This window comes from Mustela nigripes, chromosome 4 (assembly GCF_022355385.1).
Source record: "Mustela nigripes isolate SB6536 chromosome 4, MUSNIG.SB6536, whole genome shotgun sequence".
NCBI classification, from domain to species: Eukaryota; Metazoa; Chordata; class Mammalia; order Carnivora; family Mustelidae; genus Mustela; species Mustela nigripes.
The window spans coordinates 107,543,418-107,570,770 of NC_081560.1; the positions used below are offsets into that span (position 1 = coordinate 107,543,418).

The 27,353-nt window shown below is 42.0% G+C and overlaps 1 protein-coding gene across 5 annotated transcripts in view; it reads left to right on the forward strand.

The window, feature by feature from the left end:
* TAF5L (TATA-box binding protein associated factor 5 like) overlaps positions 1 to 27,353 on the forward strand; it is a 30,764-nt gene that overhangs the window by 563 nt on the left and 2,848 nt on the right. The window contains exons 1-4 of one of the 5 annotated variants that reach the window (XM_059397260.1): positions 130 to 291; positions 10,021 to 10,165; positions 13,002 to 13,106; positions 21,125 to 21,849. In XM_059397260.1, coding sequence (XP_059253243.1) covers positions 10,024 to 10,165; positions 13,002 to 13,106; positions 21,125 to 21,849 — 972 coding nt within the window. In that variant the 5' untranslated portion in view covers positions 130 to 291; positions 10,021 to 10,023. The other 4 variants (XM_059397261.1, XM_059397259.1, XM_059397263.1 and 1 more) reach the window with 4 other exon arrangements.

Sequence of the window (27,353 nt, forward strand, 5' to 3'; positions counted from 1 at the left end):
GGAGCGCGGGCGGCGGCGCGGCGGCGCGCGGCGAGGCCTAGGCGGGGCGCGCGTCCGCAGCTCCCGCCGGCGGGGCGGTGGGGGCGGGCGGGGCCGGCTGTGCGCGGGCGCGGCGGCCGCGCCTCCGCCCTCGGCCTCCGAGTCCCAGGCGGCCGCGGGCGGCGTGGCCTGCAGTCGCCAGCTACACCTGGAGGGCTCCGCGTTCCTGCTCGGGGTGGGTCCTGCCGGGGCGGCTGCCGGGCGCCCGCCGGGAAGGGGTCCTGAGCGCCGGGCAGCAGGGCAGGAGCTCAGGTCCGAATCGCCTTTTCATTTAAGGAAAAAGGAAATGCCTTTGGCCGAACTCGGGATTAAACTTCGCACATGGTGGTTGCGGGTGGCTGGGTGTGAAATCGACCTCTCCATGTGACAGGAGAGATCTCAAGTTAGACGGGTCGGAACTAGGGGATCCCGACCTGCAAGGTTGCCTTCGGGGTGGTTTAACTCCTGACAGCGAGAGGTCGGTGCGCCTAGGCGGTACTCGCGAGGCTCCAGGGCTTTTGAAAATGTAGGAGGTAAGGCGTCGGTCCGAAGTCAGTGGATGGGGGAAACAGTGGTGTCATTTTAGACTTAGCGGAAGTGGAGCGCTTGAAAGCTTCATGCAGTTCTCCCATCAGTTGTGAAAGTGTCGTTATACTGCGGATCTCGCAGCTGGTGTGGCTCTGGGATCAGAAGGTAAGTCTGCCAGTCCCATGCGGCGTCCGTCTTAAATTACCTAAACTCTGACCTTGCAGATTGAAATCTTGGAATGGGGAGTCCCGCGAACAAGCAGTTAGTTGGGTGCTGTGTCGGGAGGAACCGTGAGGGCGGAGTTTGTCTTTTCTTGTGATACCAGTGTGTGACATACCTGAGTTGTGGCGTGGAAGGAGGACAAGGCAGCCGTTCCCCAGCCGTGCTCACAGCCCCGCTTGAAAGAGCAGGAAGGGGAGTTTGTGCCACATCTTTAAACTCCGAGAAACTTAATGTAGTGCGTGGGGCTTGCGGACTGTCTAGAGCTAAGGTTGAAACCATGTAACTATCCGTGTAACTATCCGTGAGCCTTAGTTTCCTCAGGTGATGCCTGCTGACTTCAAAGTGGATCTTTCAAAGGCTGCCACAGAAAGAAATAATGAATGGAATAATGCCTGGTATATGGAAAACACTCTAAATATTAGCTGTTGTAATTTCCTTTTTGGGAAACTACCTTTTAGATTCCTTGTAGGCCTAAATATTTTGTGTTAAGTGGGAAGCCTGTACTAACATTGATTTGCTTTACGAATTACAAATTTTTCTTGCCTTGAAAAATCAGTGTTAAACTAGGATACCAAAGAGTGGGCTTGCCTTGAGGGGTTTTTTTGTTGTTGTTGTTTTGTTTTGTTTTTCCTTTGTCATCAAGCAATAAATGAGGTTATTGTGTCTTGGAATAGTTTTGTTGCTTCTGTCTATAAACATGAAGTTTATGTGTGCTTCTGTCACTGTGAAGAGGTAAAGGCCTCACTTAGTTTCTCAGCAACTAGTTGGAGTGGGGGATAGTTTTTGCAAACGTATGTCCTTCATAACACCTGTGAAGGACATCTTTGGAGAAAGAAAAAGGGTTTTGATTTTGACGATTGATTTTCACTGGAAGGGAGCCCTAGGGATCCTCTGTTAAACCAACATTACTCAGTGGATGGTACTAGAAGTCCTTGCCAGCCTCCCTTCATCGTCTCAGGTGGTTAATTGTTCTTCCTGTAATTATTCAGATCATTCTTCAACAAGCAACTGGTAAGCCTTCACTATTGTCAAGAAGCCTCTGATTTTGTAGAACCCTTTGGGCAGTAGGACATTGCAAAGGTTAAGTGTTCAGACCCTGAAGCCAGTTGACCTTTCCATCCTAGCACTATGGAACCTTGGGACAGTGTCTGACCTCTGTGGGCCTCAGCTTTCCTGTCCTGAGAGTATTACCTAGCTTAAAAAGCTGTTGATGTATACAGGAGATAATTTATGTGCAGCCGTTAAAATAGCGTCTTACCAGTGGCATACACTGAGTAAGTATTAGTTATTGGATGATAGGGTAGGAAGCAAATATTATGATAAGCAATGAGACAAAGTTGTTCCTGGATTCAGTGGTGGAGGAAGCTGAACTGAGCTGGGAAAAGACTAGGATTTACCCAAGTTGGGGTGCCAGTGTAGGGAGCACCTCCAGTTACTGGAGAGGTCTTGGCCAAAGCCCCTGAGACTCATGAGAAAGTGGGGTGGTACCTATCAGTTAGCAAAGGTGGATCAGAGTAACCTCAGAATGACACAAGGGAGAGTGAATTTTTTATCCTCCACACAGGTGGAGGCAGTAGAGTTTTGAAGCTGAGCAGATGCCATCAGATTATTTTTTTTTGAAAGATTGTGTCGATTGTGCCTGCAGTAGTGTGGGACTGGATTAAAAGTAGGGAAGGCCCATCCATCCGCTTGTCCTGGCGTCTTTGTATCTGCCTGTGACTAGGAGAGGAAAATGACTGCTTAGCAGAGAGAGGCACTTCATTCCAAATCTGGAAGCTTAGAGAGCATTTACAGAAGACATGAAGAAATCCTTAGCTCATCCCAGGCAGCCTTCCCTCTTAAAAGTTGACTTCAGGGATACACTGTATATACCTGTTTATAAGGCAAAGGGCCCCCCAGGTGTATACCTCTGTAAGGAGAGTGTCACCACATGTTCAAGTCTCTGCTATTACAGGGCACTCTGAGTCGCGCTTTCTTTTTCTTTTTATTTTTTCTTTTTTTTAGATTTTATTTATTTATTTGTCAGAGAGAGAGACACGGAGGTAGGCAGAAGGAGAAGCAGGCTCCCTGTTGAGCAAGGAGCCTGGTGGTGGACTCTATCCCAGGACCCTGGGATCATGACCTTGCTGAAGGCAGATGCTTAATGGACTGAGCCACCCAGACATCCCTCAGTCTCTCTATTTTAAACAACTTGTTGCTGTTTGGGAAATACATATGGAATGAAAATAACTTCAGTTGATGCTACTTTGACATATTTATCCAATCAATCAATATGATGAACTGAAAAATGTTCTGCCCTCCTGAGGAGGTGTTGCTGGCTTTTGTTGGTTGAGATTTCCAATGAGAGCATCATGTATGGACTCAAGAGGTTCTCTTTAATAGCTGATTTGGTAATTGTGGCTCTAGAAAATGGAATTTGATAATTCCAAGTGGCTTAAGTGAGCACAGAGAGACCAGTAAGTAGAAGATGAAAGTGAATAGAGTAAAATTGTTTTGTGAATTAATATATTGCATTATATAATGTATTTTTAAATATATGTAAGTTAATAAAGGTTATAAGCAGACGTTTGACTGTTTCCTCTATAGTCCTCAAAGGTTTTTTTATTTAAATTAACCCCCAAAATTTCTTCTTAATTTTCTCATTGCAAGCAGATCATTGTCTTGGGTTTGAACTTAACCTTTTATTTCGATGTTTCACAGAAATTGACTGCAGATATTTCTCTCTCCTGGAACACATTCCCTTTTCTCATTTTTTAACTTTTAGAAGGTTTAAAAAACTTTGCATACTGGCAAGGTTTAAAAAACACTGTGGAGAATTTCCATTCATAATTCTTTGTTCAGCAGTCAAATAAGATACTCGTCTGGTAAAATGTATTGAAATGTATCATAGTCACAGTGATTGGTTGTCATAGAGGGTAGTTCTGTTTTACTAGCAAAATACAGCTGACCCATGAACAACACAGGTATAACTGTGTGGATCCACGTATACACAGACTTTTTTTTTCCCATAAAGACAGAACAGTACTGTAAATATTTTCCTTGCGATTTTTGTAACATTTTCTTTTCTCTAGCTTTCTTTATTGTGAGAATACAGTACATAACTCTTACATGAAACATGTTAATTCTTTGTTTATGTTATCAGTAAGTCTTTCAGTCAACAGGCTATTAATAATGAAGCTTTGGGGGAGTCAAAAGTTATATGCAGATTTTTGCTGGGGGGGGCAAGGAGGGTCACTTATGTTGTTCAGGGGTCAATGGTACTCAGTTTTGGTTATTTGGTAATTTAGTAATGAGACATGTTTACAAAACTTTGTCAATCAGCATTTTTAGGCTAAGACGCTAGTACATTAGTTTCACAAAGTAATGCCATGCTTTAGAACTGTTGTCTAGTACAGTAACCGTTGGCACATGTGTTTACTTAAATTTAATTAAAATAAAAATTCAGCACTAGTCACAGTTTAATTGCTCAATAGCTCTGTGTGGCTGTTGGCTAGCATACTGAACACTGCGGACATAAAACATTTTTATTGAGGAAAGTCCTATAGGACAGAACTACTCTAAAATGAAAAATTAATATCATTCTACTTTGAGACGCATGCATAAATCACATAAATGTTTTAATGTCAAACTGTTTCCGAAACCTGGCTACATTTGATTCAGTTTCATGGAGAAAGATTAACATAGGAAAACATATTCCTCCTAATTCTCTGAGAACAAAATGTCTGGTTTTTCCATCTACAACGGTGTTCACAAATAGAACACATATGAAAGTTTCCTTTCTGAAGTCATAGTAAATAATGTAGATATCCGTTCTTGTGCCATACTCTTCTGTGTTACTGAGATTTTGTGTAGGAGTTTTTTTTTTTTTTTCCTGTGCTGTTAAACAGTATTAAAGCAGGAATCAAATATTTGTGGCTCATAAAAATTCAGAAAGATCATGAATCTAAACTGTCAAGAATTCCAAACAGAAGCTAGACAACCCTCACTTTATTTTTTTTTTAAAGATTTTATTAATTTATTTCACACAGAGCAGGCACAGGCAGGGGGAGTAGGAGAGGGAGAAGCAGCAGGGAGCCTGTGGTGGGGCTCCATCCCAGGACCCTGAGATCACGGCCTGAGCCAGAGGTAGACACTTATCCGGCTGAACCACCTAGGCACCCAACCCTCACTTTATTTTTAACATGAGTAAAGATAAGAAAAACTCTGTTCTCCAGGAATTCTCCATCTATCTGGGCAAACTAAGGAACAGTGATGGCAGGATTGGACAGCCTGCGTTGGGACAGGGCTGGGAGCAATTTTAAGCTTGGTAGTAGCATAATCAGATTTGTCTTCTACCCTGGCTGCATTCTAGAGCGTGGTAGGGCTAGAGGTGGGAGGATACTGGAATATTCCAGTCGGGAAGTGATTTGTGCTGTCACATCACAGCAGTGAAGATGGGGTAGAATTCTGTGTGGAATAGAAGGAGTTGGTGGCCTCTTAGAAATGAGAGAGATGAAAAGTCTTAAGATGATGACTGGGGTTTTTGCTTTAGTGATAGACCACGGTCCTGTCAAGCTGGCTATGAACAGTAGGAGAATGAAGTGGTTTTGAAGGAAGATAATAAATTTGAGCATGTCGAATTTCAGATGTTTGCAGCATCTACGTAGAGATGTCCTTCAGACTTGAGCTCAGGAAGGTGATCTAACTAGAGACGGCATAAGTCTTGTGTAAGTAGTATGATGATGTGGGGAATGTGAAGAATGAGAAACAGACCAAGAATGGGAGAGGGGGAGCAGCCAGGGGAGGGGAGTTTCAAAGGAGGAGGCACATGCAGCAGCCAAGAGAACTTGTGGAATAGAGTGGGAAAGTGACTGTTTGGTTTGGCAAGAGTTGAGGAATCTCAGGTCTTAGTAAATAGCCCGCCAAGGGAGGGGGCAGGGTCAGTTGACTGGATAAGAATACTGGGATAGCGGGGTGGGAAGTCGTCGGGAAGGAAACAAGTTAGTGAGAAAAGACTTCTGGAACATGATAGAGGCCCCAGGTGATGTTAGAGAAGATCAATTTTAGTGGCATCCGCCTAGTTGGGTGAGTTCTGCTTCTCTCCTACCCCCTCCCTGCCACAAAACCAAACCAAAACAAACAAAAAACTCCAGGTGCTATATTACATCCTGAGCCCCTAGTTCCAGGCATTGTTCTCATTCAGGCCATTTACTTCTTGGGACACCATTAGAAAGAACACAGCTTCTAGTTCAAGTATAGTCTTGTCAGTCTGTGAGCAAAGATCAAATGTGAAAGGCCATCATAATGTTAAAATTATGTTAGGTGTTACTAAAACTGAGAGTACTGTGGCTCATTTGTCACCTGTGATTTATGTTGTCACAAAGATAATTGAATACACTTCACCATGATGATTAATGCAAAAGCTGGATTTTTAGGTTCTCCTTAGAATGGCTTTTTGATAGATACTACATTTAAACTTCTGCAAGTAAAGAGAAGGGAGCTGATGTATTTGGGCACCTAGTATGCACTTTACATGACATCTTATTTAACAGAAAATACAATCATTTTTATCTGTTTCTAACCATAAATTTATAATGGGAATACATTTGCTTCAAAGCACACATACCACATTTGCTTTAAAGCACAGTCACTGTCAGTAGACTCATTCAGGGAGCTGATTTGAGAATCAGGGTGGTGAATTTGCCTGGATGCATTCCGAATTCATACATGCTCAAAGCTGCCACCTTACCCAAGAGGTATTGTCCGTGCAGTATTCTATTAGCACGTAATGGAATTGTGTAGTATTTGTCCTGTTTAGCCCTTCCCATGGTGCCCTGGGAGTCTTCTAATACCCTCCACCAACACACACATTTGAACATGAATGGGCGGAGTTAGGATGCGGTCTGTAACCAGTCAGAAATTTACTTGGTTGCAGTCGCGTATTATCATCATCTTTAGACTGTGCCTGGGTTCCATGCATCTTTACCCCCGGTATTTCTGTAGTTAAATATCAAGACTGTGACTGGGGTTTTTCCTGCACAGTTGTTACTTTAAGACAGGAAGATGATCCTCCCTTGATTTTATGTAGCAACTTTGTTAAAGTATTAAACAGTAGGCAGCTGTTGATATGTGAGAAATTGATACATATTGTGTCAGAATTCCTTTTAATTTCCAGAAATACTACTAATATGGCATGAAGAGAAAAGTATGTGATCATCTATTTTTACTTTTTAAAGTTAAGATGTTATGTAAATTGAAAATCATGGGAAATCCTGAAATTTTAACAAGGATATAATTATATCCAACCCTCATTTAAATTTTAAAGATTTCATAATTGTGGGGAAAGCTAAGCAAGTAACTGGAAATTGCTGTGTTAGTGTCCTGTCTGAGTCCCGAAAGACAGGTCTATTTTAAGGAGGTTTTTTTTCCCCCCTCATGTGTCCATTTATGGATATTAGTATTACAGAAATCAGAAGGGGGAGGGGAGCTGGTTTCTCCACAGAACTCTTCATTATTTATTTATTTCATTTGAAATATGTGTGCGTTGGAATCAAATCCACTTAAATCCATTGGGTCATGTCTGGTATTTCAGTTGAGTGTGGTTATAAAAGAGAGTTAATGGCAGCATTCCTGCTCTGAAGGTCCTTGGTCCTACTGTTGGCTCACCACCCACCCTCAGGGAAGGTCCCTTGTCATAAATGGTTTGGATTCTGAGAAACTGCCATTTGGGGCAGCTAATTTGGACAAAGTCATCAGAATCAGTATTTATAAGTTAATTTCTAGCAATCCCAAATATGGCCAGTTTTTGCTATTGTTCATTTATTCTCACTCCTGTTTACTCTTCCTTACCTTTCATATCTTTTTGCCCCCTCCTCTGATGCGCATAAACATTGCCCTGCTGTGAGGTCAGTGTGTCATTGCAGGGTCTGTTCTGTCAGTTGTTCTTTGTCTTTCCCATGTGTGGTTTCTTCCTGTTAGAGAGGCGATCTCTTATGCCCATCTTATTTGGAGCACTGAGGGACACACATTGATACAAGCATGTATTCCCATAGCAACAAGAGATTGGCAGGAAGAAATCTGAAAAAGTGTTAGTCTCAGCTAAAATACAAGGAATTGGGCTGCTTTGGAAGAGTTTGGAGACTAGGAGCTCTTGAAGTTAGATTAAAAGCAGCTTTAGCAAGCATCATGGTGGGGCGGGGGGGAAGGCACAGGATGGGGCGGTGGGAGCTGGTTGGATTTGACTAGCCCTGACTTGGGGCCAAACTGAGAAGGGGCAGTATTGTCACCATCTCTGCACATTCATTGTTTTTCTCAAAATATAACATTGAATCAGACTTTCCAGGGCTGAAATTATTTATACACACAGTTATAGGAGGTTCTTAGGTGTAGCCAAGTTAGAGAACCATAGAGAATCACGGATACAGTGAAAATGATACACCGCCAAAAATACTTAATAGTAACCACTAGAAAACAATTATCTGCTTTCATTGATGGACAGATGAATGCTTGGAGCAGGGATTGCCAATCTCAAAGTATCAAAATCCTTGTGTTGGCAATAAAATAAATCTTAATTTAAAAAATAATCTAAGTTGGCAATATAGTGAAAGGCTAATACACCAAAACTGAGTGAGGCAAATGCTACATTAAAAAGGTGGTTCAGTCTTGGGAAATTTATTAGTAATTTTCATTGTATCACTGTCAACCGTATCACACCCAGTGCCCCTCATTTTTATTTTTTAGCAAATGTTTTGTACTTTCTTTGGTAATCCAAAAGTGAAATGCATAAATAATGTAATTTTTCTAAATACAGAGTTTAAAATAACATTTATAATATCCCAACATTTTTATTTTTATATAGATATTTATGTTTTGGTGTGGGTATGTTCTGCCTTCAATATTTCCTCTGTTGTAGAACTTTTAGGAAATTGAAAAGTAGATATTCAGAGTATACTTTAAAAGGGCTACCACTCAGTTTGGAAAGAAAGAATTATTTGCAAATAATTGTAGAATAATTTGTTGCCCAGTATTTGTGTAAAACATGTGGCCATTCGTCACACGTATACACTAAAAGAAATAGCAGATGGATAAAAATTAGATACAAATAAAATTTTTGAAACGTTTAAAGAAAAAAAAATAGATTGCTGAAATGGGGGAATTTCAAATCTTAAAAAGGAATGGAGAAAGGAGAAGGCTAGTGCATGTCATTGAAACAGAAAACTCAGACACACCAGATAAATTACCAAAAGCAGATCTCCCACTCATAAAATGTTGGGAACCATTGATTGAGGAAAGTTACTTCGATGGGGACAATCACATGTGTATGAATAATGTTGCAAGCATTCCATTTTTACATGACAGAGCAAACGTAGAAAATGTATCCAGCTGTCATGGGTCACCCAGATGTCAGTATCCTTTACTTGTGGCAGAGCAATGTTTGAGACCTGTGGGACCTTCAGGAGATCCTCTTCTTGATCATTCATTGAGTCGTCAAGGAAAATAGTCCTTTTTGAGGGGAACCCTCAAATTAGCTTAAATGATCAATAAAGTAATTGAGCCCTGTTTGGCGCACTGCCTACCATTTTCTTTTCCTTTCTTGAATTGTGAGAGCTATTCTAAGGCACATACATACTCTCTTACCATTTTGATGCTTTCCTGCGCCTGAGGCTATAAATAAAGAGTGAGGGTGGTCAGTAGTGGAATTACAGCAAAGACACATTGCTCAAATCATTGACGTAGTGCTGCCAGCCTTTTCCTATTAGGAAAAACACAGCATTCTTTCCTTATTGTTAACTGCTCACTTTCTCAACATCCTTGTATCCAGATTCTGAGTTTCTCGGATCTTTGATTTTCATATTGCCTCCTGCCTGCTTTTTTTTGGCTAGCTCACTGCCGATCAACACCTCTCTCCTGGAGTCAGGAGGAGAAGTGAAAGGCTCCAGAACCAACTTGGTCCTGTTGGCTTGTTGTTACCAGCTCTAATGAAAAGTTCCACAAGAACGATGGAAATCGTGGTGTAATGAAGTTTGGAGGGTGGTCTGTGCAGCTTTAGTCTCCATAATATTCCTGTGTTCCACAATTGAGCTTGACCATATCACTATTGAGAAACTAGATACGTGAGAGAGTGCACCAGGTTAGGAACTAAGACACTTGCTTTGCATCCTGACTAGGTCACTGAACTAGCCACGTCTTTCTCTACTCCTTACTTGACCCGTGCGTCCTGGCTGCATTGGGTCATCTCCCACATGGCTTAGTGTTCTGTGGTTCTCCCCGAAGGTCATGAAACGAGTGCGCACCGAGCAGATTCAGATGGCAGTGTCCTGCTACCTCAAACGCCGGCAGTACGTGGACTCCGACGGTCCCCTGAAGCAAGGACTGCGGTTGTCACAGACTGCTGAGGAGATGGCAGCCAACCTCACAGGTAACACGGGGGGTCCTCCGGGGAGGCAGGCTGGAGAACTCAGGCAGAGGTCCGTGGGAAGTTACTTGCCCTCCTCTTCTGGAGAGACCTGCACCACATGGTGGTGCCGGCCCTCAGAGATGCTATCTTTCCTTCAAAGCCACTTCTGGAAGCCTTCTGTCGTAACCTATCCTGCCTTGGAATTCTCTGCTTTTCTCTGTATCTGATGTTATGCGCAGCTTTTCCCCCTCTGTGAGCTAGTATGCTACAAGAGCCGGAGGGCCAGGGTTTCCATCATGTCCCTCCCTGTAGCCTGGAGCCTTGCCCACAGAAGTCAGGTTTCTTGGGTGAACAGTACTTTGGGATCAGTGGTTGGAAAGATTGGCATCCTAGATATGTTCCTGAGGTTTTTAAGATTTGTTTTTGGCCTTTGTCTTGAAATCAGATTCTTTTTTAGAAAAATGCGTCTTAAATCTATTTAGAACAGCAAATAGTTTTTACTTAGCTATGTTGTAAGTTCAGTTTTTATATGATATAATTTTCTTCTGTTGGATCTGGGTACTGGAGACTCTGCCAAAAAACAGATGGCCGCAGTGCTTTTCAGGTGACTGGGAGCTGCTTTAATGGCTGTATGTGGAGTTCAACATCACAGCGCTTTCTCCAGCTCGGCCCTGGTTCCTCTTACCTGCTCTGACTGGACTCTTCTCTCTCTCTCTCATTCCATACTTCCTTCTGCTCTTCTAAGTATCTATCACCACCTGCTTCATCCCCCTTCTGCTCTTCTAAGTATCCATCACCACCTGCTTCATCCCGTGATGGTTCCTGCCCCCCATACTGGTAGCAGCAGCTCCCTCTGCTCCCCCTTATTGTCTTCAGGGTCATGAACCCAGACCCTTCACACTCTAAGGGTGTATTGCCATTGCCATTGTCATAGGAAAAGAATGATGGGACAGTAAAAACTGAGGATGTCCTCAAAGGTGCTTTCTGACTCCCCCTGCAACAATAGAAGTAGCCCAGTCAGGCATCTGCCTTCTTATTCCTTTTTTTGGGGGGGGGGGGGATTTTTATTGATTTATTTGAAAGAGAGACACAGAGAGAGGGAACACAAGCAGGGGGAGTAGGAGAGGGAGAAACAGGCCTTCTGCCCAGCCAGGAGCCCGATGTGGGCCTCGATCCCAGGACCTTGGGATCATGACCTGAGCTGAAGGCAGACGCACATCTTACTGCTTCAGGGTGTTGCTTTGAGTTCTCACAGGGCACATTGACTTCTCAGCCGCATCCCGCATTTCTGTACATGTTATGTTGTGGCTACCTCAGTCCTGCAGCATTAATTTCATTCCTACATCCATATTCTGTCTTCTGAAATGTGTTAATGTTTCATCCAGATTATTAAAGATGGCTTCCTCGGTCCCCAGCCACTTTTCCCCAATGCCCCCTTACCCCCGCAGAAAGGTAAGGGAATGTTGTTGTTGTTGTTGTTGTTTTAGAAAGCATAAACTCACAGAATGGACATGAAACACATGTTTACATGCATATATCAGAATATTGAGACCCTGCCTTCTTCCCCATGTCCCGCTCCCTAGAACACTAGTAGCTAGTCACAAATCCATCAGGAAGGTAATTATAGGTTCTTCCCTGGTGATTCTGACCTGCCCAAGAGAGAAGACCTCTAAAGACATTGACATTGGGAAATGACCCATGCAGGTCATGCTGGGTGATAAACACACAGAGTTTCCATCAGCTCTGTAGTACCTCACGTTCAGCCACTTAAGAACCCAACGTACTCACTGTGAGGAGGAGACATGGCAGAATCAGCGAGAAGCAACTTGAGTGAAGCAAGGAGCCAAGAGAAGAAAACTTCAAAAATACCATCATTGATAGCCTTGAGCCAAGAAGAAAATGCTATCTTTAAAGAAACAAAGAACATTGGGAGAAGAGCAAGAAATGTGGTAAATTTAAGTAAATGGTAGTAAAGATGAGAAATCAGTAGAAAGGTTGAAAGTTGAGGAAGCAGATCAGTTCAGGGATCTAATCTTGCCATAGTAGGGGTCCCAGGACATGTGGCTGATTCAGTCGGTAGAGCATGTGACTCTTGATCTCTGGTTGTGAGTTTGAGCCCCACATTGGGCCTAGAGCTTGCTTTCTTTCTTTCTTTCTTTTTTTTTTTTTTTTAATTTTATTTATTTATTTGACAGGCAGAAATCACAAGTAGGCAGAGGAGCAGGCAGAGAGAGAGGGGGAAGCAGGCTCCCTGCTGAATAGAGAGCCCGATGCGGGGCTCAATCCTAGGACCCTGGGATCATGACCTGAGCCAAAAGCAGAGGCTTTAATCCACTGAGCCACTCGGGTGTCCCAGGCCTAGAGCTTTCTTGAAGAAGGAGGAGGAGGAAGAGGAGGAGAAATAGTAAGGGTCCCTGAGAGAAAAAACAGCGAACCAACAAATGTCTCAGAACCAAGAGACATGAATTTTTGTTGAAAGGGCCTGCCTGAGTGTCCATGGTTTGAAAACAGACCCACAACGATTCACATTATTGTAGGATGTCAAAACATGGGGTCAGATGCTTTCTAGTATGTCCCTCGGGAACTTACGTACATGTCCTCTCTCATTCAACTTAATCCTGTACTTTATGCCTTTTCATTCCTCCACTGTCATTTCATCTTGGGTATCAGGAAGGAGAGGGGATACGTGTCATCACTTGGCCGTATTTAACTAGAAGCCCCACCATATTTTGAAAGTCTACTGAAATGTCCATTGCTACTGACACATATACTTAACACCATCTTCCATCCATCTTGCCACATCCTGGGTTAATAATTGTGTTTCCCATCGCCACCTTATGTATCTTTTCCTCCTCAGTCCAATCAGAATCCGGTTGTGCCAACATAGTGTCTGCAGCCCCTTGCCAGGCAGAGCCCCAGCAGTATGAAGTACAGTTTGGACGACTACGGAATTTTCTCACTGGTAAGTGCTCAGCACTAAGAACTTCCTCTTATCGAGAAGGAATCATGCAAGTTTTCCTCAGAACCTACTATATTCCAGGTCGGGTGTGCTGAGTGCAGATTCAAAGGTAGTTGAGCACAGTCCTTGCTTTCAATCTTACGATCCATTGGAACTCCTAGGAGAGTTAAGTCATGAGTTAAAGTTGGCGAAGGCTAGGGCTCCCGGTGTTTTGTCCACAGAATGCCCACAGCTTGCACTGAAGTAGTGAAAGTTAAATCAGCCATGTAGAGAAACATCCTTAAATGCAGAGAATTTGAAATGTACATTGAAATCACTATTAATAATATAGTACATCTCAAAATGACTTTTCCTCTTATTTCCCAAAGTGTGAGACCTAGTCCTCATGAATCAGCAAGACAAAAAAAATTAGAAGTAGTTTAGTCCAGTTTGTGGCTGGTGTAATGACCACTAAAACACAATATCAGTAGATAGGGGTTCTAGTCAGTTCCTCTATCTCACTGTATGACTTTTTAAATGAATCGCTTAAAAAAACTTAGTTGTTTAGCATCTCTGGGGCCCTGGTTTCTTCCCTGGTGAAATAAGGCGATTCAAAAGTACAAGCAAGTAATTTCATCCAAGCCTGGGATACAGATAATTTTAATTACAGATAATTTTAATGTTGGAAAGATTATTGCAGTGAGGGAGATCATGTTGATTCAGATTATTAATCAAAGTCCTTTGTTGAGTGCTTTCTTCATACAAAACACCTTGAAGTGTAAGAAATACAAACTTTCTGTGCCCTCAAAGGGTTGAGGGTAATTAGCAGGTATTGGTTAGTGGTAACTTGTAGTTAAAACACTTTGAGGTTATTTCATTTTTCTTTTTTTATTTGAAAAAATTCTCAGGGTAATAATAAGTTTTAGTGGTAAAGATGTATGTGAGACACACACACACAAATGCATATAAGGCAATCAGTGTATAAACCACAATAATATACTCAATCTTACATCACTTAAGGTTGTCCTGATTTTACGTGACCCTCATAATGATCTGAATTTTTAAAAGGAAAAATTCCACATTTTTTGTATTCTAGGGAAAATGGCCAAAATGTTAAGAAGTAAGAAATAATGGTTACAAAATAAAACCATAGAGAGGGTTATCTTACCTGCCTCAGAGTTACTGAAGTGATGGAATTCATATGAATCATCTGTTAAATTGTTATAAAAATGAAAAAATCATGAAGCTTAAAGGTTTAGCAAAAAAGAGTCTATTATATTTAAACTGAAAAGAAGGAAGTTCTATTAAGATCCTCATATCATATGAGTGTTAAATATCTCAGAATAGTGATCAACTGCTTTCCATCTCCAGTAGTGATAAAAAAAAGAAAAATTAAATTTATGGAAAATCTTTCATTTAGAGGTAAGCAAGAAGTTGAAGATAACGCTTTATGTAATCACTGGCATTGGTGTTTGAGGCTTTAGGCAGTTTTCTTTTTAATTTTTAACTTTAGATCTTTAGAAATCTTTAGGAAGGCATTTTACTCTGTTTTTAAAATATAACTATGTTCATTTCCCCATGATCAATTCTTCTCTGCATGCTAGAGTTGAGGAAGCCAGTTTAAGAAGGAATGCCTAGCTTCTCTCACCCTTTCTCATTCGTTCATTCCGCCGGTGTTTATGTCAGGCACTGACTGTTTGCTGGGCTAGATGTTGCAGTAGAGCATATTGGTGCGTTGCCTGCTGCCTAATGAGGGAAACGGACAGAAGCGTAAAGCTCCAGTGTATCATAGTAGGGATGCCCTCCATGTACTCATGCATGAGTTGGCTCTTGTCATAATCATGACTGACTTTCATTATGAATGACATCCGTGACTGTAGTGACATACCAGTTTTTGTTTATATTTTTTTTAAAGATTTTATTTATTTATTTGACAGAGAGAGATCACAAGGAGGCAGAGAGGCAGGCAGAGAAAGGGGTGGAAGCAGGCTCCCTGCTGAGCAGAGAACCCTATGCAGGGCTCAATCCCAGGACCCTAAGATCATGACCTGAGCCAAAGGCAGAGGCTTATTAACCCACTGAGCCACCCAGGTGCCCCTTATATTTTTTAATCAGTGAAGCATAGTTGTTATAAAATAGACTCGTTGGAATAATGTATTACAGAACTGTGATTACTTTTCACAATGAAGAACTAATACATTTAATTGATCACTAATGTGATTTATCCTGGTGCAGAGTTTTCTGCTTAAATTTATTTCTTAAGGGGCGCCTGGGTGGCTCAGTGGGTTAAGCCGCTGCCTTCGGCTCGGGTCATGATCTCAGGGTCCTGGGATCAAGTCCCACATCGGGCTCTCTGCTCAGCAGGGAGCCTGCTTCCTTCTCTCTCTGCCTGCCTCTCTGCCTACTTGTGATCTCTCTCTGTCAAATAAATAAATAAAATCTTTAAAAAAAAAAAAATTTATTTCTTAAGGGGGCACCTGGATGGCTCAGTGGGTTAAGCATATGCCTTCAGCCCAGGTCATGATCTCAGGTCCTGGAATCCAGCCCTGTGTTGGGCTTCCTGCTCCACAGGGAGTCTGCTTCTCCCTTTCTCTCTGCCCTGTCCCTGCTCATGCTCTCTCTTTCACTCACGCTATCTCTAAAATAAATTTTTAAAAAATCTTTTAAAAAATTTTTATTTCTTTGGGTTCTTGCCATTTTTCTTGAATATTTAGTAAAACTCTTATTGTAGAATAGCTGTTGACTCCTTTTGTCTGATGATGCCGTTTTTTTCCTAATATGTGGTACTTTTTTTAGTCTTCGCTCATAATTTCCTCCCCTCAGAACTTCAAATTTTAATGAATGGTAATCTGTTAACCTTCTTCTTTGTCTTGTTTCAAAACTGAGGAAGTTGTCTGCTATAATTCTTTAATCCACTGGACCCAGATTATTTAGAGGGGTAAATAAATATTTTGTGGGGTTTTTTATTTGGGTTTATTTATTTATTTATTTATTTTTTTATCAAGGTTTATTGAGTGATAGCAAAGTGATAGCCCAAAGCTCCCAAGGAGGGAGGGGACCCGAAAAGGTTGCCCTGTTTTTGTGTTTTTACAGACTGCTTTTCCTGGATTATTTTTCCCTATCCTCAGGCCTCTGAAGAGCAGTCAGCCAAGTCAAATGAACAAGAGTTTTCTGAGCACCAAGATAAAGTGTAAGATACAGTCATTAATCTAAATAGGGAGCAATCTAAGAAGGCTAGAAGTAAAAGTTTTTAAATAAAGTTCAGATATGGTGGAAGAGTTTTCACGGGCCAGGATGAGATCAGTGCTGAAGTTTGTACGAGAGGAACTGTGGAATGAAAGGAGAACATGGTTTGGATGGAGTATCAGAGAAGGCCCTACTGAGTTTCAGGAGGAGGTGGAATTTAAGTCAGTGTTTGGGTTGGATTTCAGTAAACTGGGGAAGAGAACTAGGAAGATTTGGGGTGTGTGGAAAGACATGAGCAAAAAGGAAGAGATTCTTTGTGCAGGAGCAGCGAAGGAAACACCTTGTTGAGAATGGGGTTTTCAGATCGGAGATAGAGCAGCCGCACCGGAGCCAGGTTGAAGAGCGACCTGACCATCAGGCCTAGGAGACAAGTCTGAAAGCAGTGGGATGACCAGGAGGTTGGCCCAAAGTCCACTGCAGTATTGGAAAAGCAAGCTGAAAAGGACCACAGCTCAGCAGTGCTGTGCCCGTGGAAAGCCAGGTCTTGAATGCGTACTTAAAATTCCCAAGGTAGACTCTCCACGGCTCAGGATTACAGGGGGAAGAGTTGAGGATAACTCGGGCTCTGTGACAAATGGGGACTTAAGCTACATTGAGCAGAAATAAATCAGGTTGTTTTTTACATCATGATGGCAGTCTCCTACTGTATCACTTGTAGTAGAAAATTGGAGGCTAGTATTTAAGAGAAAGTTACAGACTTGTGATGAAGAACTCAGTATCAGCTTCATGGAGGCACAAATGCCAATTTTAGGAGATAATTATCTCAAAGGAAGATACGAGGAAAATAACAGCATCTCGGGCTGTAGTACCGTAAGTTTGTCTTTCCTCTGTAAGTTATCTGAGGGTGAGAGATTCTGTGAGCTCACCTGTTGCTCTGGGCCCTTTTCTTCAGGAGGCATAGTAGGAAGAGCATAGACTTTGGAATCGAGCTGGGTGTGAGTCTGTGATCCTTAGACACTACAATAGTTATCAGGTGTCTGGATCACAGGAAGCACATGCTCAGTGTTCGTCCTTGAAACGAAGTGAGTATTTGAGGGATGAGAGGAGGAAGAGGGGCCTGAAAGGGAAGGGAGCTAAATAGTCGAGCTGGGTAGTGTGAGGTTTCAGAACAAAAGACAGGAGTGTGGGGTTAGTGGGGTCCACCCTACAGAGACAGGCAGGAGAACAAGGACTGGCAAGCTTGGTTTACATTTAATGTAGTGTCCTTTTCACTACTAATTTCTGCAAACTCTGTGAAAAACTTCCTCTTACACCACCAGCAGAGTGTGGCACTAAGTAGGAGTTTGTTACATTGCTGGTGGCTAGATGGATAGAAGGAAGGAAAAGCGCACTTTTCAGAGGACATTTTCTTTTGAAATTAGAAAAAAATGTATTTCAAGCAAATACACTTTCAGTAAAATGTAAAACATATGTTACAATTTCAAGGAAACGAGATTAAAAATGGGAATTAAGTCTTATGTGAGTCTTTGTTCCACATAATGAATATGTTGATCAGAATTTTATTTTATACCTGATATGCTGTTCTCTTCAGACGAGAGAGAACAATTAAACAATTTTGAAACTGAGCTGAAACAACAGTGAATTACAGTAAGTTTAAAGTAATGTAGCCCTATCTTTTGGTGGCTGGGTTGCATTTTTTTGTTTTGGGGATTTTTTCCCTAGACTTATTAAACTAAAATGCCTCTTATTTTGAAAAAGAAGCCTAAAACTAAGATTTTAAGGAATTGCAAACAATCCTTCATTGTGTAATTGGTAAGGGTTGAGTTTTGGGGCTTTTGGTTTTTTTTTCATTAGTTTGGGGAAAAATTTTTTCCAAAGGTCTTCCAAAGAATTATAGTATTTAAGGAAACACCAAAATCTGAATTAGTCAGGATCCGCCATAGAAACAGAACCAATACGATGTATAAACAGAAAGATTTATTTTAAGGAATTGGCTCATGTACTTATGGAAACTAACAAGTCCAAAATCTGCAAGACAGGAAGGCAGGCTGGAGACCCAGGGAAGAGCTGCAACTCTAACCCAAAGTCAATCCGCTGGCAGAATTCCCTCTTCCGAGGACATCGGCCTTTGTTCTCAGAAGGCCTTCAGCTGATTGGACAGGCTCACCCACATTATGGAGAGTAATCTGCTTTCCTCAAAGTCTGCTGATTTATCTTAACCACACCTAAAAATTACCTTCACAGAAGCATTTAGATGTTGTTTTAACCAAGTATCTGAGCACTGTGGCCCAGCCAAGATGACACAGAATTAACCATCCCCAGGTCTACCCCCAGTTCAATTTGGTACCCATCTCTATCCCCTTAAACCATACTTAATCTCCAGATAACAATTAACAAGGTCTTTAATCCACCTAACATGGTATAGCTCTCCTGGATACAACCAAAAATGCGTGAATCCCTTCCCCAGAAGAGAAAGCAAAGTCCTTAGATGATTTACTCTTCTCCTTGATATCCTGTAACTCAAATACTATGGTGTAGTATTAACAGAACTTAAGTACTCTGAAACAAAGTAAGGGTCACTTATGTACCTGATAAGGGAACAAAGAAGGAAGGAAACAAAGATATGTGTAAATATATACACACACATATTCATAATAAAATAGGGAGGGTAACTTAAATAATTAATCTTAGTTTCTGTAACTGGTCACATACTTCATAGCTGGTATTTAACTACTTTCTTCCACTACCCATTCTGCATTTTCTTTGCCTTCAGCAAACACCTTAGCTGGTCCTGGTTCTTTACTGGATAGGATGATCCAAACCTCATTTCCTTCTTTCTTTCTTTTCTAAATCTCATTTCTGAAGAGTCTTGGGCCATTACTGGTCCTACCTGGATTCGATTTTTATAGCTTTCCATTAACCTTAACCACAGGGCAGAATGATACAAAGAGATGCCCTGGGGGATCTCCTTTAGTGCAGACATACTCTGCCTTACCTCAGCTGTGGACTGGCAGTCCAGTGTCTCCTTGGTAGTTAGGATCAGTCACCCCAGCCAGCATCGTAACTCCCTTCTTGGCCTATTAAAGACATGAGGAGCCTAAAGTGGCCAGGTAACAGTCTTAAGTTTATTGGAAGCATCATTGTAATTTAAGTTCATTTGCTAAATATGTCTTTAAGTAGGGACAAATTTATTCTAAAATACACATTTTATGCACTTAATTCACCTGCGGTAAAGTGAAGTAGGGTATTAGGCAGAGGGAGCATGCTGGGGTCATTCATCATCAAATTGGGGAGGCAAGGTTCCCTGATGTAATGTTCCTGATTTTGAGCCATAGATGGATTCTTTTTCATGAAGGGGAAAAAAAAATGCTAGCAGAAGTACTAAGTGCTGATTAAAGCATTTTGATATTAATTTACTTAAATATGCACAAACGTTACACAAGATATAAAATGTTTATGGTTACTGTATTTCTGTATGAAACCAAAACTCACTTACAAGTAAAGTACAAGCAAAACCACAAAAGCAATAAAGTTCAAATTAACAGCAAGTGAATATAACAGATAGATTTTGCCAGAACTCACCTGCTGCTCCCCAGGGGCATGGGGGCAGTCCCCATGGCTGTGACACAACCTAGTCTCGCTTCAGCTTCCCAAGGTGCTTGCACCCTGCGTCAGTCCTGCTGCCCCTGCTGGCCTCAGGTGGAGTGGCTGTGGGACCTCTGCGCCATCACAGCTCTCCCCGCCCTCACATACTTGGGCATCACATACACCTCTGTGCTTTTCTAACTCGCCTGTGGCAGCTAAAGCTGGACACTTGGGAACATCCTCAGTCACGTAGTCACATGGTGTTCAAGTCTCAAATCAGTAAATGGCTTAGCATTAATGACATGAAGATGTCTCATTTGTAATTATCACTGCAGAAGAGTAGTTTTACTTTTTTAGCCAACCTAATCAAAATGACTGCACTGGCAGAGATGGGACAGTTTTGGGTGAGTGTTGTCATCTTAGTGTTAGGACGTGCAGGCCCGGGTAGCCAGGCATGCCCATGAACTCACTAAAATAAGTATTCTGATAATCCTGTCGGATGATGGAGGCCAAAAGTAGTCAAAAAACAAAGTAGAGCACTAAAATCGTATGTCAGTCCTTGCTTCATGGCCAGCCGGATAATTATGAATATGCCTTTGTTCATTGTTTTTAGAAATTATCCAACCAGGGACGCCTGGGTGGCTCAGTTGGTTAAGCAGCTGCCTTCGGCTCAGGTCATGATCCCAGCGTCCTGGGATCGAGTCCCACATCGGGCTCCTTGCTCGGCGGGGAGCCTGCTTCTCCCTCTGCCTCTGCCTGCCATTCTGTCTGCCTGTGCTCGCTCTCTCCCCTCTCTCTCTCTGATAAATAAATAAAATATAAAAAAAAAAAAAAAAAGAAAGAAATTATCCAACCAAAAAGTTTCTGTGAAGAACTCACAGTCTCCCAAGAATATAACTACGGACCCTCAGAGGTCTGTGCCTCCCAATCTGAGAAACACTAATGTGTTGGGGAGAAACTGTGAACCTTGAAGAACTGGGGACAAGCCATGAAGTGTCGGGAGAACTTAGGCGAGTCACTTGCCCTCTCTGGGCATCAAATTCCTGATTTGTGGCCGACTTCTGGGCCAGGTTTGCTGGACTTCAGAGTCCCTGCTCTTCCTTCTTCGGTCAAAAGGCGTGGACTTTGAGTTCCCATAATTTTATGTTGGGCTTCTCTTTCAATCAGCAGTACTGACCAGAATGTGTTGTGTGATGGTGGGCTCCCCAGGAGGGCCACATTATTCTTTGAAATTATACCGATGATAAAGCCCTCACTTTTTTCCATTATAGATTCTGATTCCCAGCATAGCCACGAAGTGATGCCTCTCCTCTATCCTCTCTTTGTCTACCTCCATCTCAACCTGGTCCAGAATAGTCCGAAGAGCACAGTGGAAAGTTTTTACAGCCGCTTCCATGGAATGTTTCTGCAGAACGCTAGCCAGAAGGATGTCATTGAGCAGCTACAGACCACTCAAACCATCCAGGACATCCTGTCTAACTTCAAGCTTCGAGCATTCCTAGATAACAAGTACGTGGTCCGTCTCCAGGAAGACAGCTACGACTACCTTATCCGCTACCTCCAAAGTGACAACAACACCGCCCTGTGCAAAGTCCTCACCTTACATATCCATCTTGACGTGCAGCCCGCCAAGAGAACAGATTACCAGCTCTACGCCAGCGGCAGCTCCTCTCGGAGTGAGAGCAGTGGCCTCGAGCCCACTGACATGCCTGCCCCTATTCTGCAGAACGAGGCTGCCCTGGAGGTCTTGCAGGAGAGCATTAAGCGCGTCAAAGATGGCCCTCCCTCCCTCACCACCATCTGTTTCTATGCCTTCTATAACACAGAGCAGCTGTTGAACACTGCAGAAATCTCCCCAGATAGCAAGCTGCTTGCTGCGGGGTTTGACAACTCCTGTATAAAACTGTGGAGTTTACGATCCAAGAAGTTAAAATCAGAACCCCATCCAGTAGACGTGTCCCGCATCCACTTGGCTTGTGACATTCTGGAGGAGGAGGTATGAATATCATTTTTCTTCCCTACACCTGCCTTATTAATTTGCTTAGAATTCTTACCAAACATGACAGCTCTTGTGGAGAATGGACTTCATTATTTCCTCCATTGTATAGCTAAGGCCAGACTAATTCCCATGTAACCTGTAACCGCTGAATTCCTCCTCATGCCTAACCTTGGAAGAGATGAAAACTATGTTTAACAACAGTAACAGAACATTATTAATGATTGGTCAATATTTAGTACTGTCTGAATATGGATAACACTGCTAAGCCTAATTAAAGACCTTTAGCTAATATTAAGATTTACCCTAAGTGTGTGTGTGTGTGTGTGTGCGTGTGTGCATGTGCGTGTGTGTGTGTGTACATTTATGCGAATATAAATAATTAGAAGTAGCATTACTGGGTCAGAGGATCTGCATTTTAAATTGTGATGAATATTGTCACTTGCCAGTCTCATCAGCAGTAATGAACGAGAACACCGGTTGCTCTTCCCCTCATCAGCATGGGGTGTTACCGGCCTGAGGCCAGGGCACGTCCTCTGGCTTCATGTGCTCCAGGATGTTCCCCAGCCCCATTTTGAAAAGTGCACAGGAAGTGTAGTTGCTATTTTATCCATCAGTCAGTGTAATGATTTGGGGTGGTTACTGAAAAGGGCAGGCCGAGTGGCCTGCATTTCAGGTCACAAAGTTGCACAAAGAGAGAGAAAATTAAACTTCACAGAGTTAACTTCCCCTGCGAATGGCCCTACGAAAGCTAAAAGTGAGAATATTTTTGTCATCTCACCACTGAAATTCAGGTAGCTCTGCCTCAGGTTACTTTCAATGGAAAATTATTTGCATGGGGTAGAGAAATTAAGGAGTCAAAACAAAACAAACAAACAAAAAACCAACATTCAAGTTAATTTCCACAGGTGACAAGGATACCAAGAATATTAGATGCACAAAATAAGCCCTTTTTTCTGATTCTTGTTTTCTTAGTCACCTTCCAGTTAGCATGGTCCTTGAATTTTTGTTTCTTGTGACTCCGACAATATAATTAGAGGAGTTTGTTGTGATGAGTAAAAGGCCTACATTCCAATGTACATACTTTGATTTCTAGGATTTTTTAGTACCCTCCAAAATTTTTTTATTGCACATGTATTTGAGTTTTAAAATTTGTTTTCCTAGGAGACAATTCTAGCCCGTTGAGTGTTCTTTACATACGACTGAAGGATACTGCCATCATTCATTTACAACTTTCTGTAAATACAAGGAAAAATATTTTTCCACTGACTTTATTCCACTGACATTGTGTTTGGAGATTATTCTCAGCATTACAAATTAATATAAAGGAAAACAGCAAAGACAGAAAGGTAGATACAAATAGGGAAAGAACATTAGACTAAAAAAAAAAAATGTTTAAGACTCTATCTACCCTGGCTACCACTGAAAATTAGCTCTGTGACTTATTCTGTGAAGATTTCCAGACTTTGGAAGGTATGCATTTGAAGACCCAGAAGTAAAGAATAACATGATGGATGCCAGGAAGTGAGAGAAATTCAAGCAGGCTAGAGTTGGGAGGGCTTACATAGGGAGCAGCTCGGCACAGGCTGTACTCGGGATTATGGTGGCCTGAGCTAGGGGAATGGCAGCAGGAAGAGAGCGCCCAGACCAAGGAGAGAAGAGCTCTGGTAGGAGGTGCTGTTCCACTCCAAAAGAAGATACTTTGTTTAAGTATCTTCCTGATGTAGTCCCAGTTGTCCATATTGAAAGTGCTGTAGATTCTGCTACAGTATAAAGGAACTGCTTTCCTTGTGAAGAAACTTTTGTTTCATTTTATAACTACAGTTGCAATCTTCTTCTCATGTTGTCTAGGAGTTTCCTGTTTGGGATTTCTAAATCCCCCACCCATTTTGTCATAGCAGTTGACAAAAGTTTTTGTTGTTGATGGAGTTCGGGGGGATGGTTTTTGGTTTGGGGGGGTGTTCTTTGGGTTTTTTGATTTGGGGTTTTTTGGGTGGGGGGAATGGGAGTGTGGTGGTTGTTCCTGATAAGGAACATTTTGGGGAAAAGCAAGGTACAAATCAGTTCTGGTACTTAGTTTTTAATATTTCTTCAATGAGAACATGGACTTTTTGTTTTCCTGATAGGATTCACAATTAAAATAGAAACTCTTAGGGCGCCTGGGTGGCTCAGTGGTTAAGCCGCTGCCTTCGGCTCAGGTCATGATCTCAGGGTCCTGGGATCGAGTCCCGCATCGGGCTCTCTGCTTGGCAGGGAGCCTGCTTCCTCCTCTCTCTCTCTGCCTGCCTCTCTACCTACTTGTGATTTCTCTCTGTCAAATAAATAAATAAAATCTTTAAAAAAAAAAATAGAAACTCTTAGTGCAAAGGTCACAAATTCACATACCTGTAGAATTCAAGCAGGTAACTATAAACATTTAAAGCTCCCTGGATCAAAGAGATGGTAGGAAGTATGAAACCACATGAAAACCCAACTAAAAAGCCAGTTTGCAACTTCTACCTTAATCTTCCTGAAGGAATAGTGGCCACATAAATTAGTGGAGAAAATGTTTTACTAGTGAGTATTTAAAATACTGACCAGACCCACGGATTCCATTTCCAGGTATATACCCAAAGGAATTGAAAACATAAGTCCCCACAAAAACTTGTACATGAATGTTCATAACATCATTATTCATAATTGCCAAAAAGTGGGAGCAACCCAAGTGTCAGCCAGCTGATTAAGAGATAAACAAAATAGGATATATCCGTGCAATAGAATATTGTTCTGCCGTAGAAAGGAGTGCATCTACATGAGACATGCTGTGTTGTGGATGAGCCTTGTAAACATTGTGCTAACTAAGTAAAAGAAGCCAGCCACAAAGGCCCTCATGCTATATGGCTCCATTTCTAGGAAATATCCAGAATAGGCATATCCATAGAAACAGAAAGCAGATTGATGGTGGCCAGGGGCTGGGGACAGGGAAAGAGGCAGTGACTAATGGGTAAAAGGTTCTTTTTTGAGTTGATGAAAATGTTCTGTAATAGGGAATGGTGAAAGTTGCATAATTCTGTATACTTCCTAAAAGAGTGAATTTTATAGTACATGAATTATATCTCCGTTTTAGAAAGTAAAAAACAGTAATCAAAAGCTTCTATGAGGGCATGAAATTTTCTCTCTTTATTAAGCCAAATAAAACTGGATCTACAGCACTGCCCTATACCTTCTGATATCTGCAACTTAAAAATATTTCTAGATTAACCTTTGAAATGCTATTAATTGGCATAGCAGTGACCCACCTCCTGCTAGGACCAGTAGCCCCCATCCTGTCTGAGACCCTCCATCCTCTGTTCCACACTAAATGGAGTTGGAAATGAAGTCCAACTTTTACCCTCATTGATTGGTAACTATGTATTTTTAATATGTGAGCAACATGGCAAAACCACAGATACCAAATCAAGGATTTGCTCTTCGTTTCAGGTTTGTGTTCATGATCACCCTCATCACTGCCTTCCTCCCGCCCTCCTAGGCCAGCACTACAGCACCAGTATTGGGTCCATGCGCTGGCTAGTGAGCCTTCCCCCAATCCAGCAGTCTTTAAGTTTCAAAAGTAAAGAAGTCAGTGTTGTATAATACTCAGTTCTGTGATTTGTATATAAAATGGTCCTGTAGGTCTGTGCTGGCCTAGAGGAATATAATGTGAGCTATGTTTGTAACTTTGATTTTTCTAGTAGCCACGTGGAAAAAGTAAAAAGAAAGAGTCATTTAATTTTAACAATGTATTTTATTCAATCCAGTATGGCCAAAATATCATTTCAACGTGTAAGCAATATTAAAAGATTATTAATGAAATCTGTTACATTCTCCTTTTTTGTCCTCAGTCTTGGAAATCTGGTGTGTTTTACACTTACAACACATGTTCAGCTTAGCTAGCCAATAGCCGCCTTTTCTAGTTCAGGCCACCGTCATCTCTCCTGGAGAGAGCAACCCCCCACTTGCTTCCAAGTCTTAACTCAGCCCCAAACCCAGCCAGATATAATTTTTTTCAGTTCCATTGGAAGCTAATGTTGGGACAACAGCCCAAGGCTACATTTCAGACCCCAAAAAGTACCCTGGAGCTGAGCTGAGGCACTCTGAACCCCCTAGTCCAGGAGCAGACATCTGTAACAAGTCTGAGATTTTTAGGGCCTCCATAGTCTCAAGCAGGGCTTAGCAAACTATGGCACAGGGGTACAGAAGATAAGCTTTGAAAGTCTTTTTATACTTACTTTTCTTACTATTTTTAAATTTCTTTATGCATGCTGTATAATGTACATAGTATGATTTATCATGACACAAATATACTTGACAAATTAAAAATTCATATTTGGGACGCATGCCCATTACTCTTGGGTATTCAGTCAGTTGTAGGGAATTTGGGGTTTTGCCCTGTGAGCATGGAAGGAAGAGAGAATCTGGGGCTGGGCATGTGTGAATCAGCTACTTGTTCAGAGTTTTAGCTCTGTGCTGAGGCCCTTGTGGGACTGGGTTGAACCACAGAAGAAAATGTGGCTGGGTTATTTTAAGCTGTGGTCCTGGCAAAGAGCTGATAGCGATAGCCAGCATGAATGCTCTGGTTTCCCCATCTCCTGGTCCATAGAGTCCACCAGGCGCTTGTCCATGTGCTCGAGACAGTCATCAAGACCCCTGGGAAGTGCCAGCTTGACTCCTGGCACACCCCCCTCGTCCCGTCTCTGAGCGCACTGTTTAGGTCCCCACTAAGGAGCTGAAGACCCGCTTCCCTAACTGCCTGTTCCAAACGAAGACCACTTAAGCCCCAGAGATGGTAACGTGCCCTTTAATCCACCACTCACTTCCAAAGGGCCTTGGTGTAATTCATCTGGGGTCGTTTTTTGCTCCCACAGTTTTTATATAATCTTTCTGGTGTACAGCAGTGAGTCATCCTTGAAATTTTGAAGTGTTGTCATAACCTCTTTTGAAAGGAAAATTACTAATATTCTTGGTAACGCGGTAGAACGTTAAGCTCCCAAATGCTTATGTATTTTTAATGTTGAGTGTCTGGAATAGGCATTTTGAATATTCATGGACATCAATGTTTATTTTCTCTTAACTTTTTCTGAAATCTGTACACATTGAAGGCGTTTGTTTTATTTTGAATTTAATAGTTTTCAAATGGGAGTTAAAAAGATGCGATTTTCCTGTACAGGAACTTAAGGCCCACAGACCTATTTATATCTCAGCTAACAAAGCCGATTGGTTCAGGACTCTTCTTACTCCTCCTTACGGCATTTAATGAAAACCCATTTTCATTTGTGAATTCTTGGGTAGAGACAGCTGTAGTGTTAAGGAGCTTGTCTGTGAGGGAATGAAGGGAAAACAGATTTTGAACAGAGATACTGTCCTTGTGGGGAAGAGGGTGAGGTAGGAGGACTCCCTCCCTCAGTACCATGAGTGGTTGTCTTCTTTTCTGTCCCCACTTTTAGTTCCAAGAATCCCATGAGTCACTCGGCTTGTTTAAAGCCATT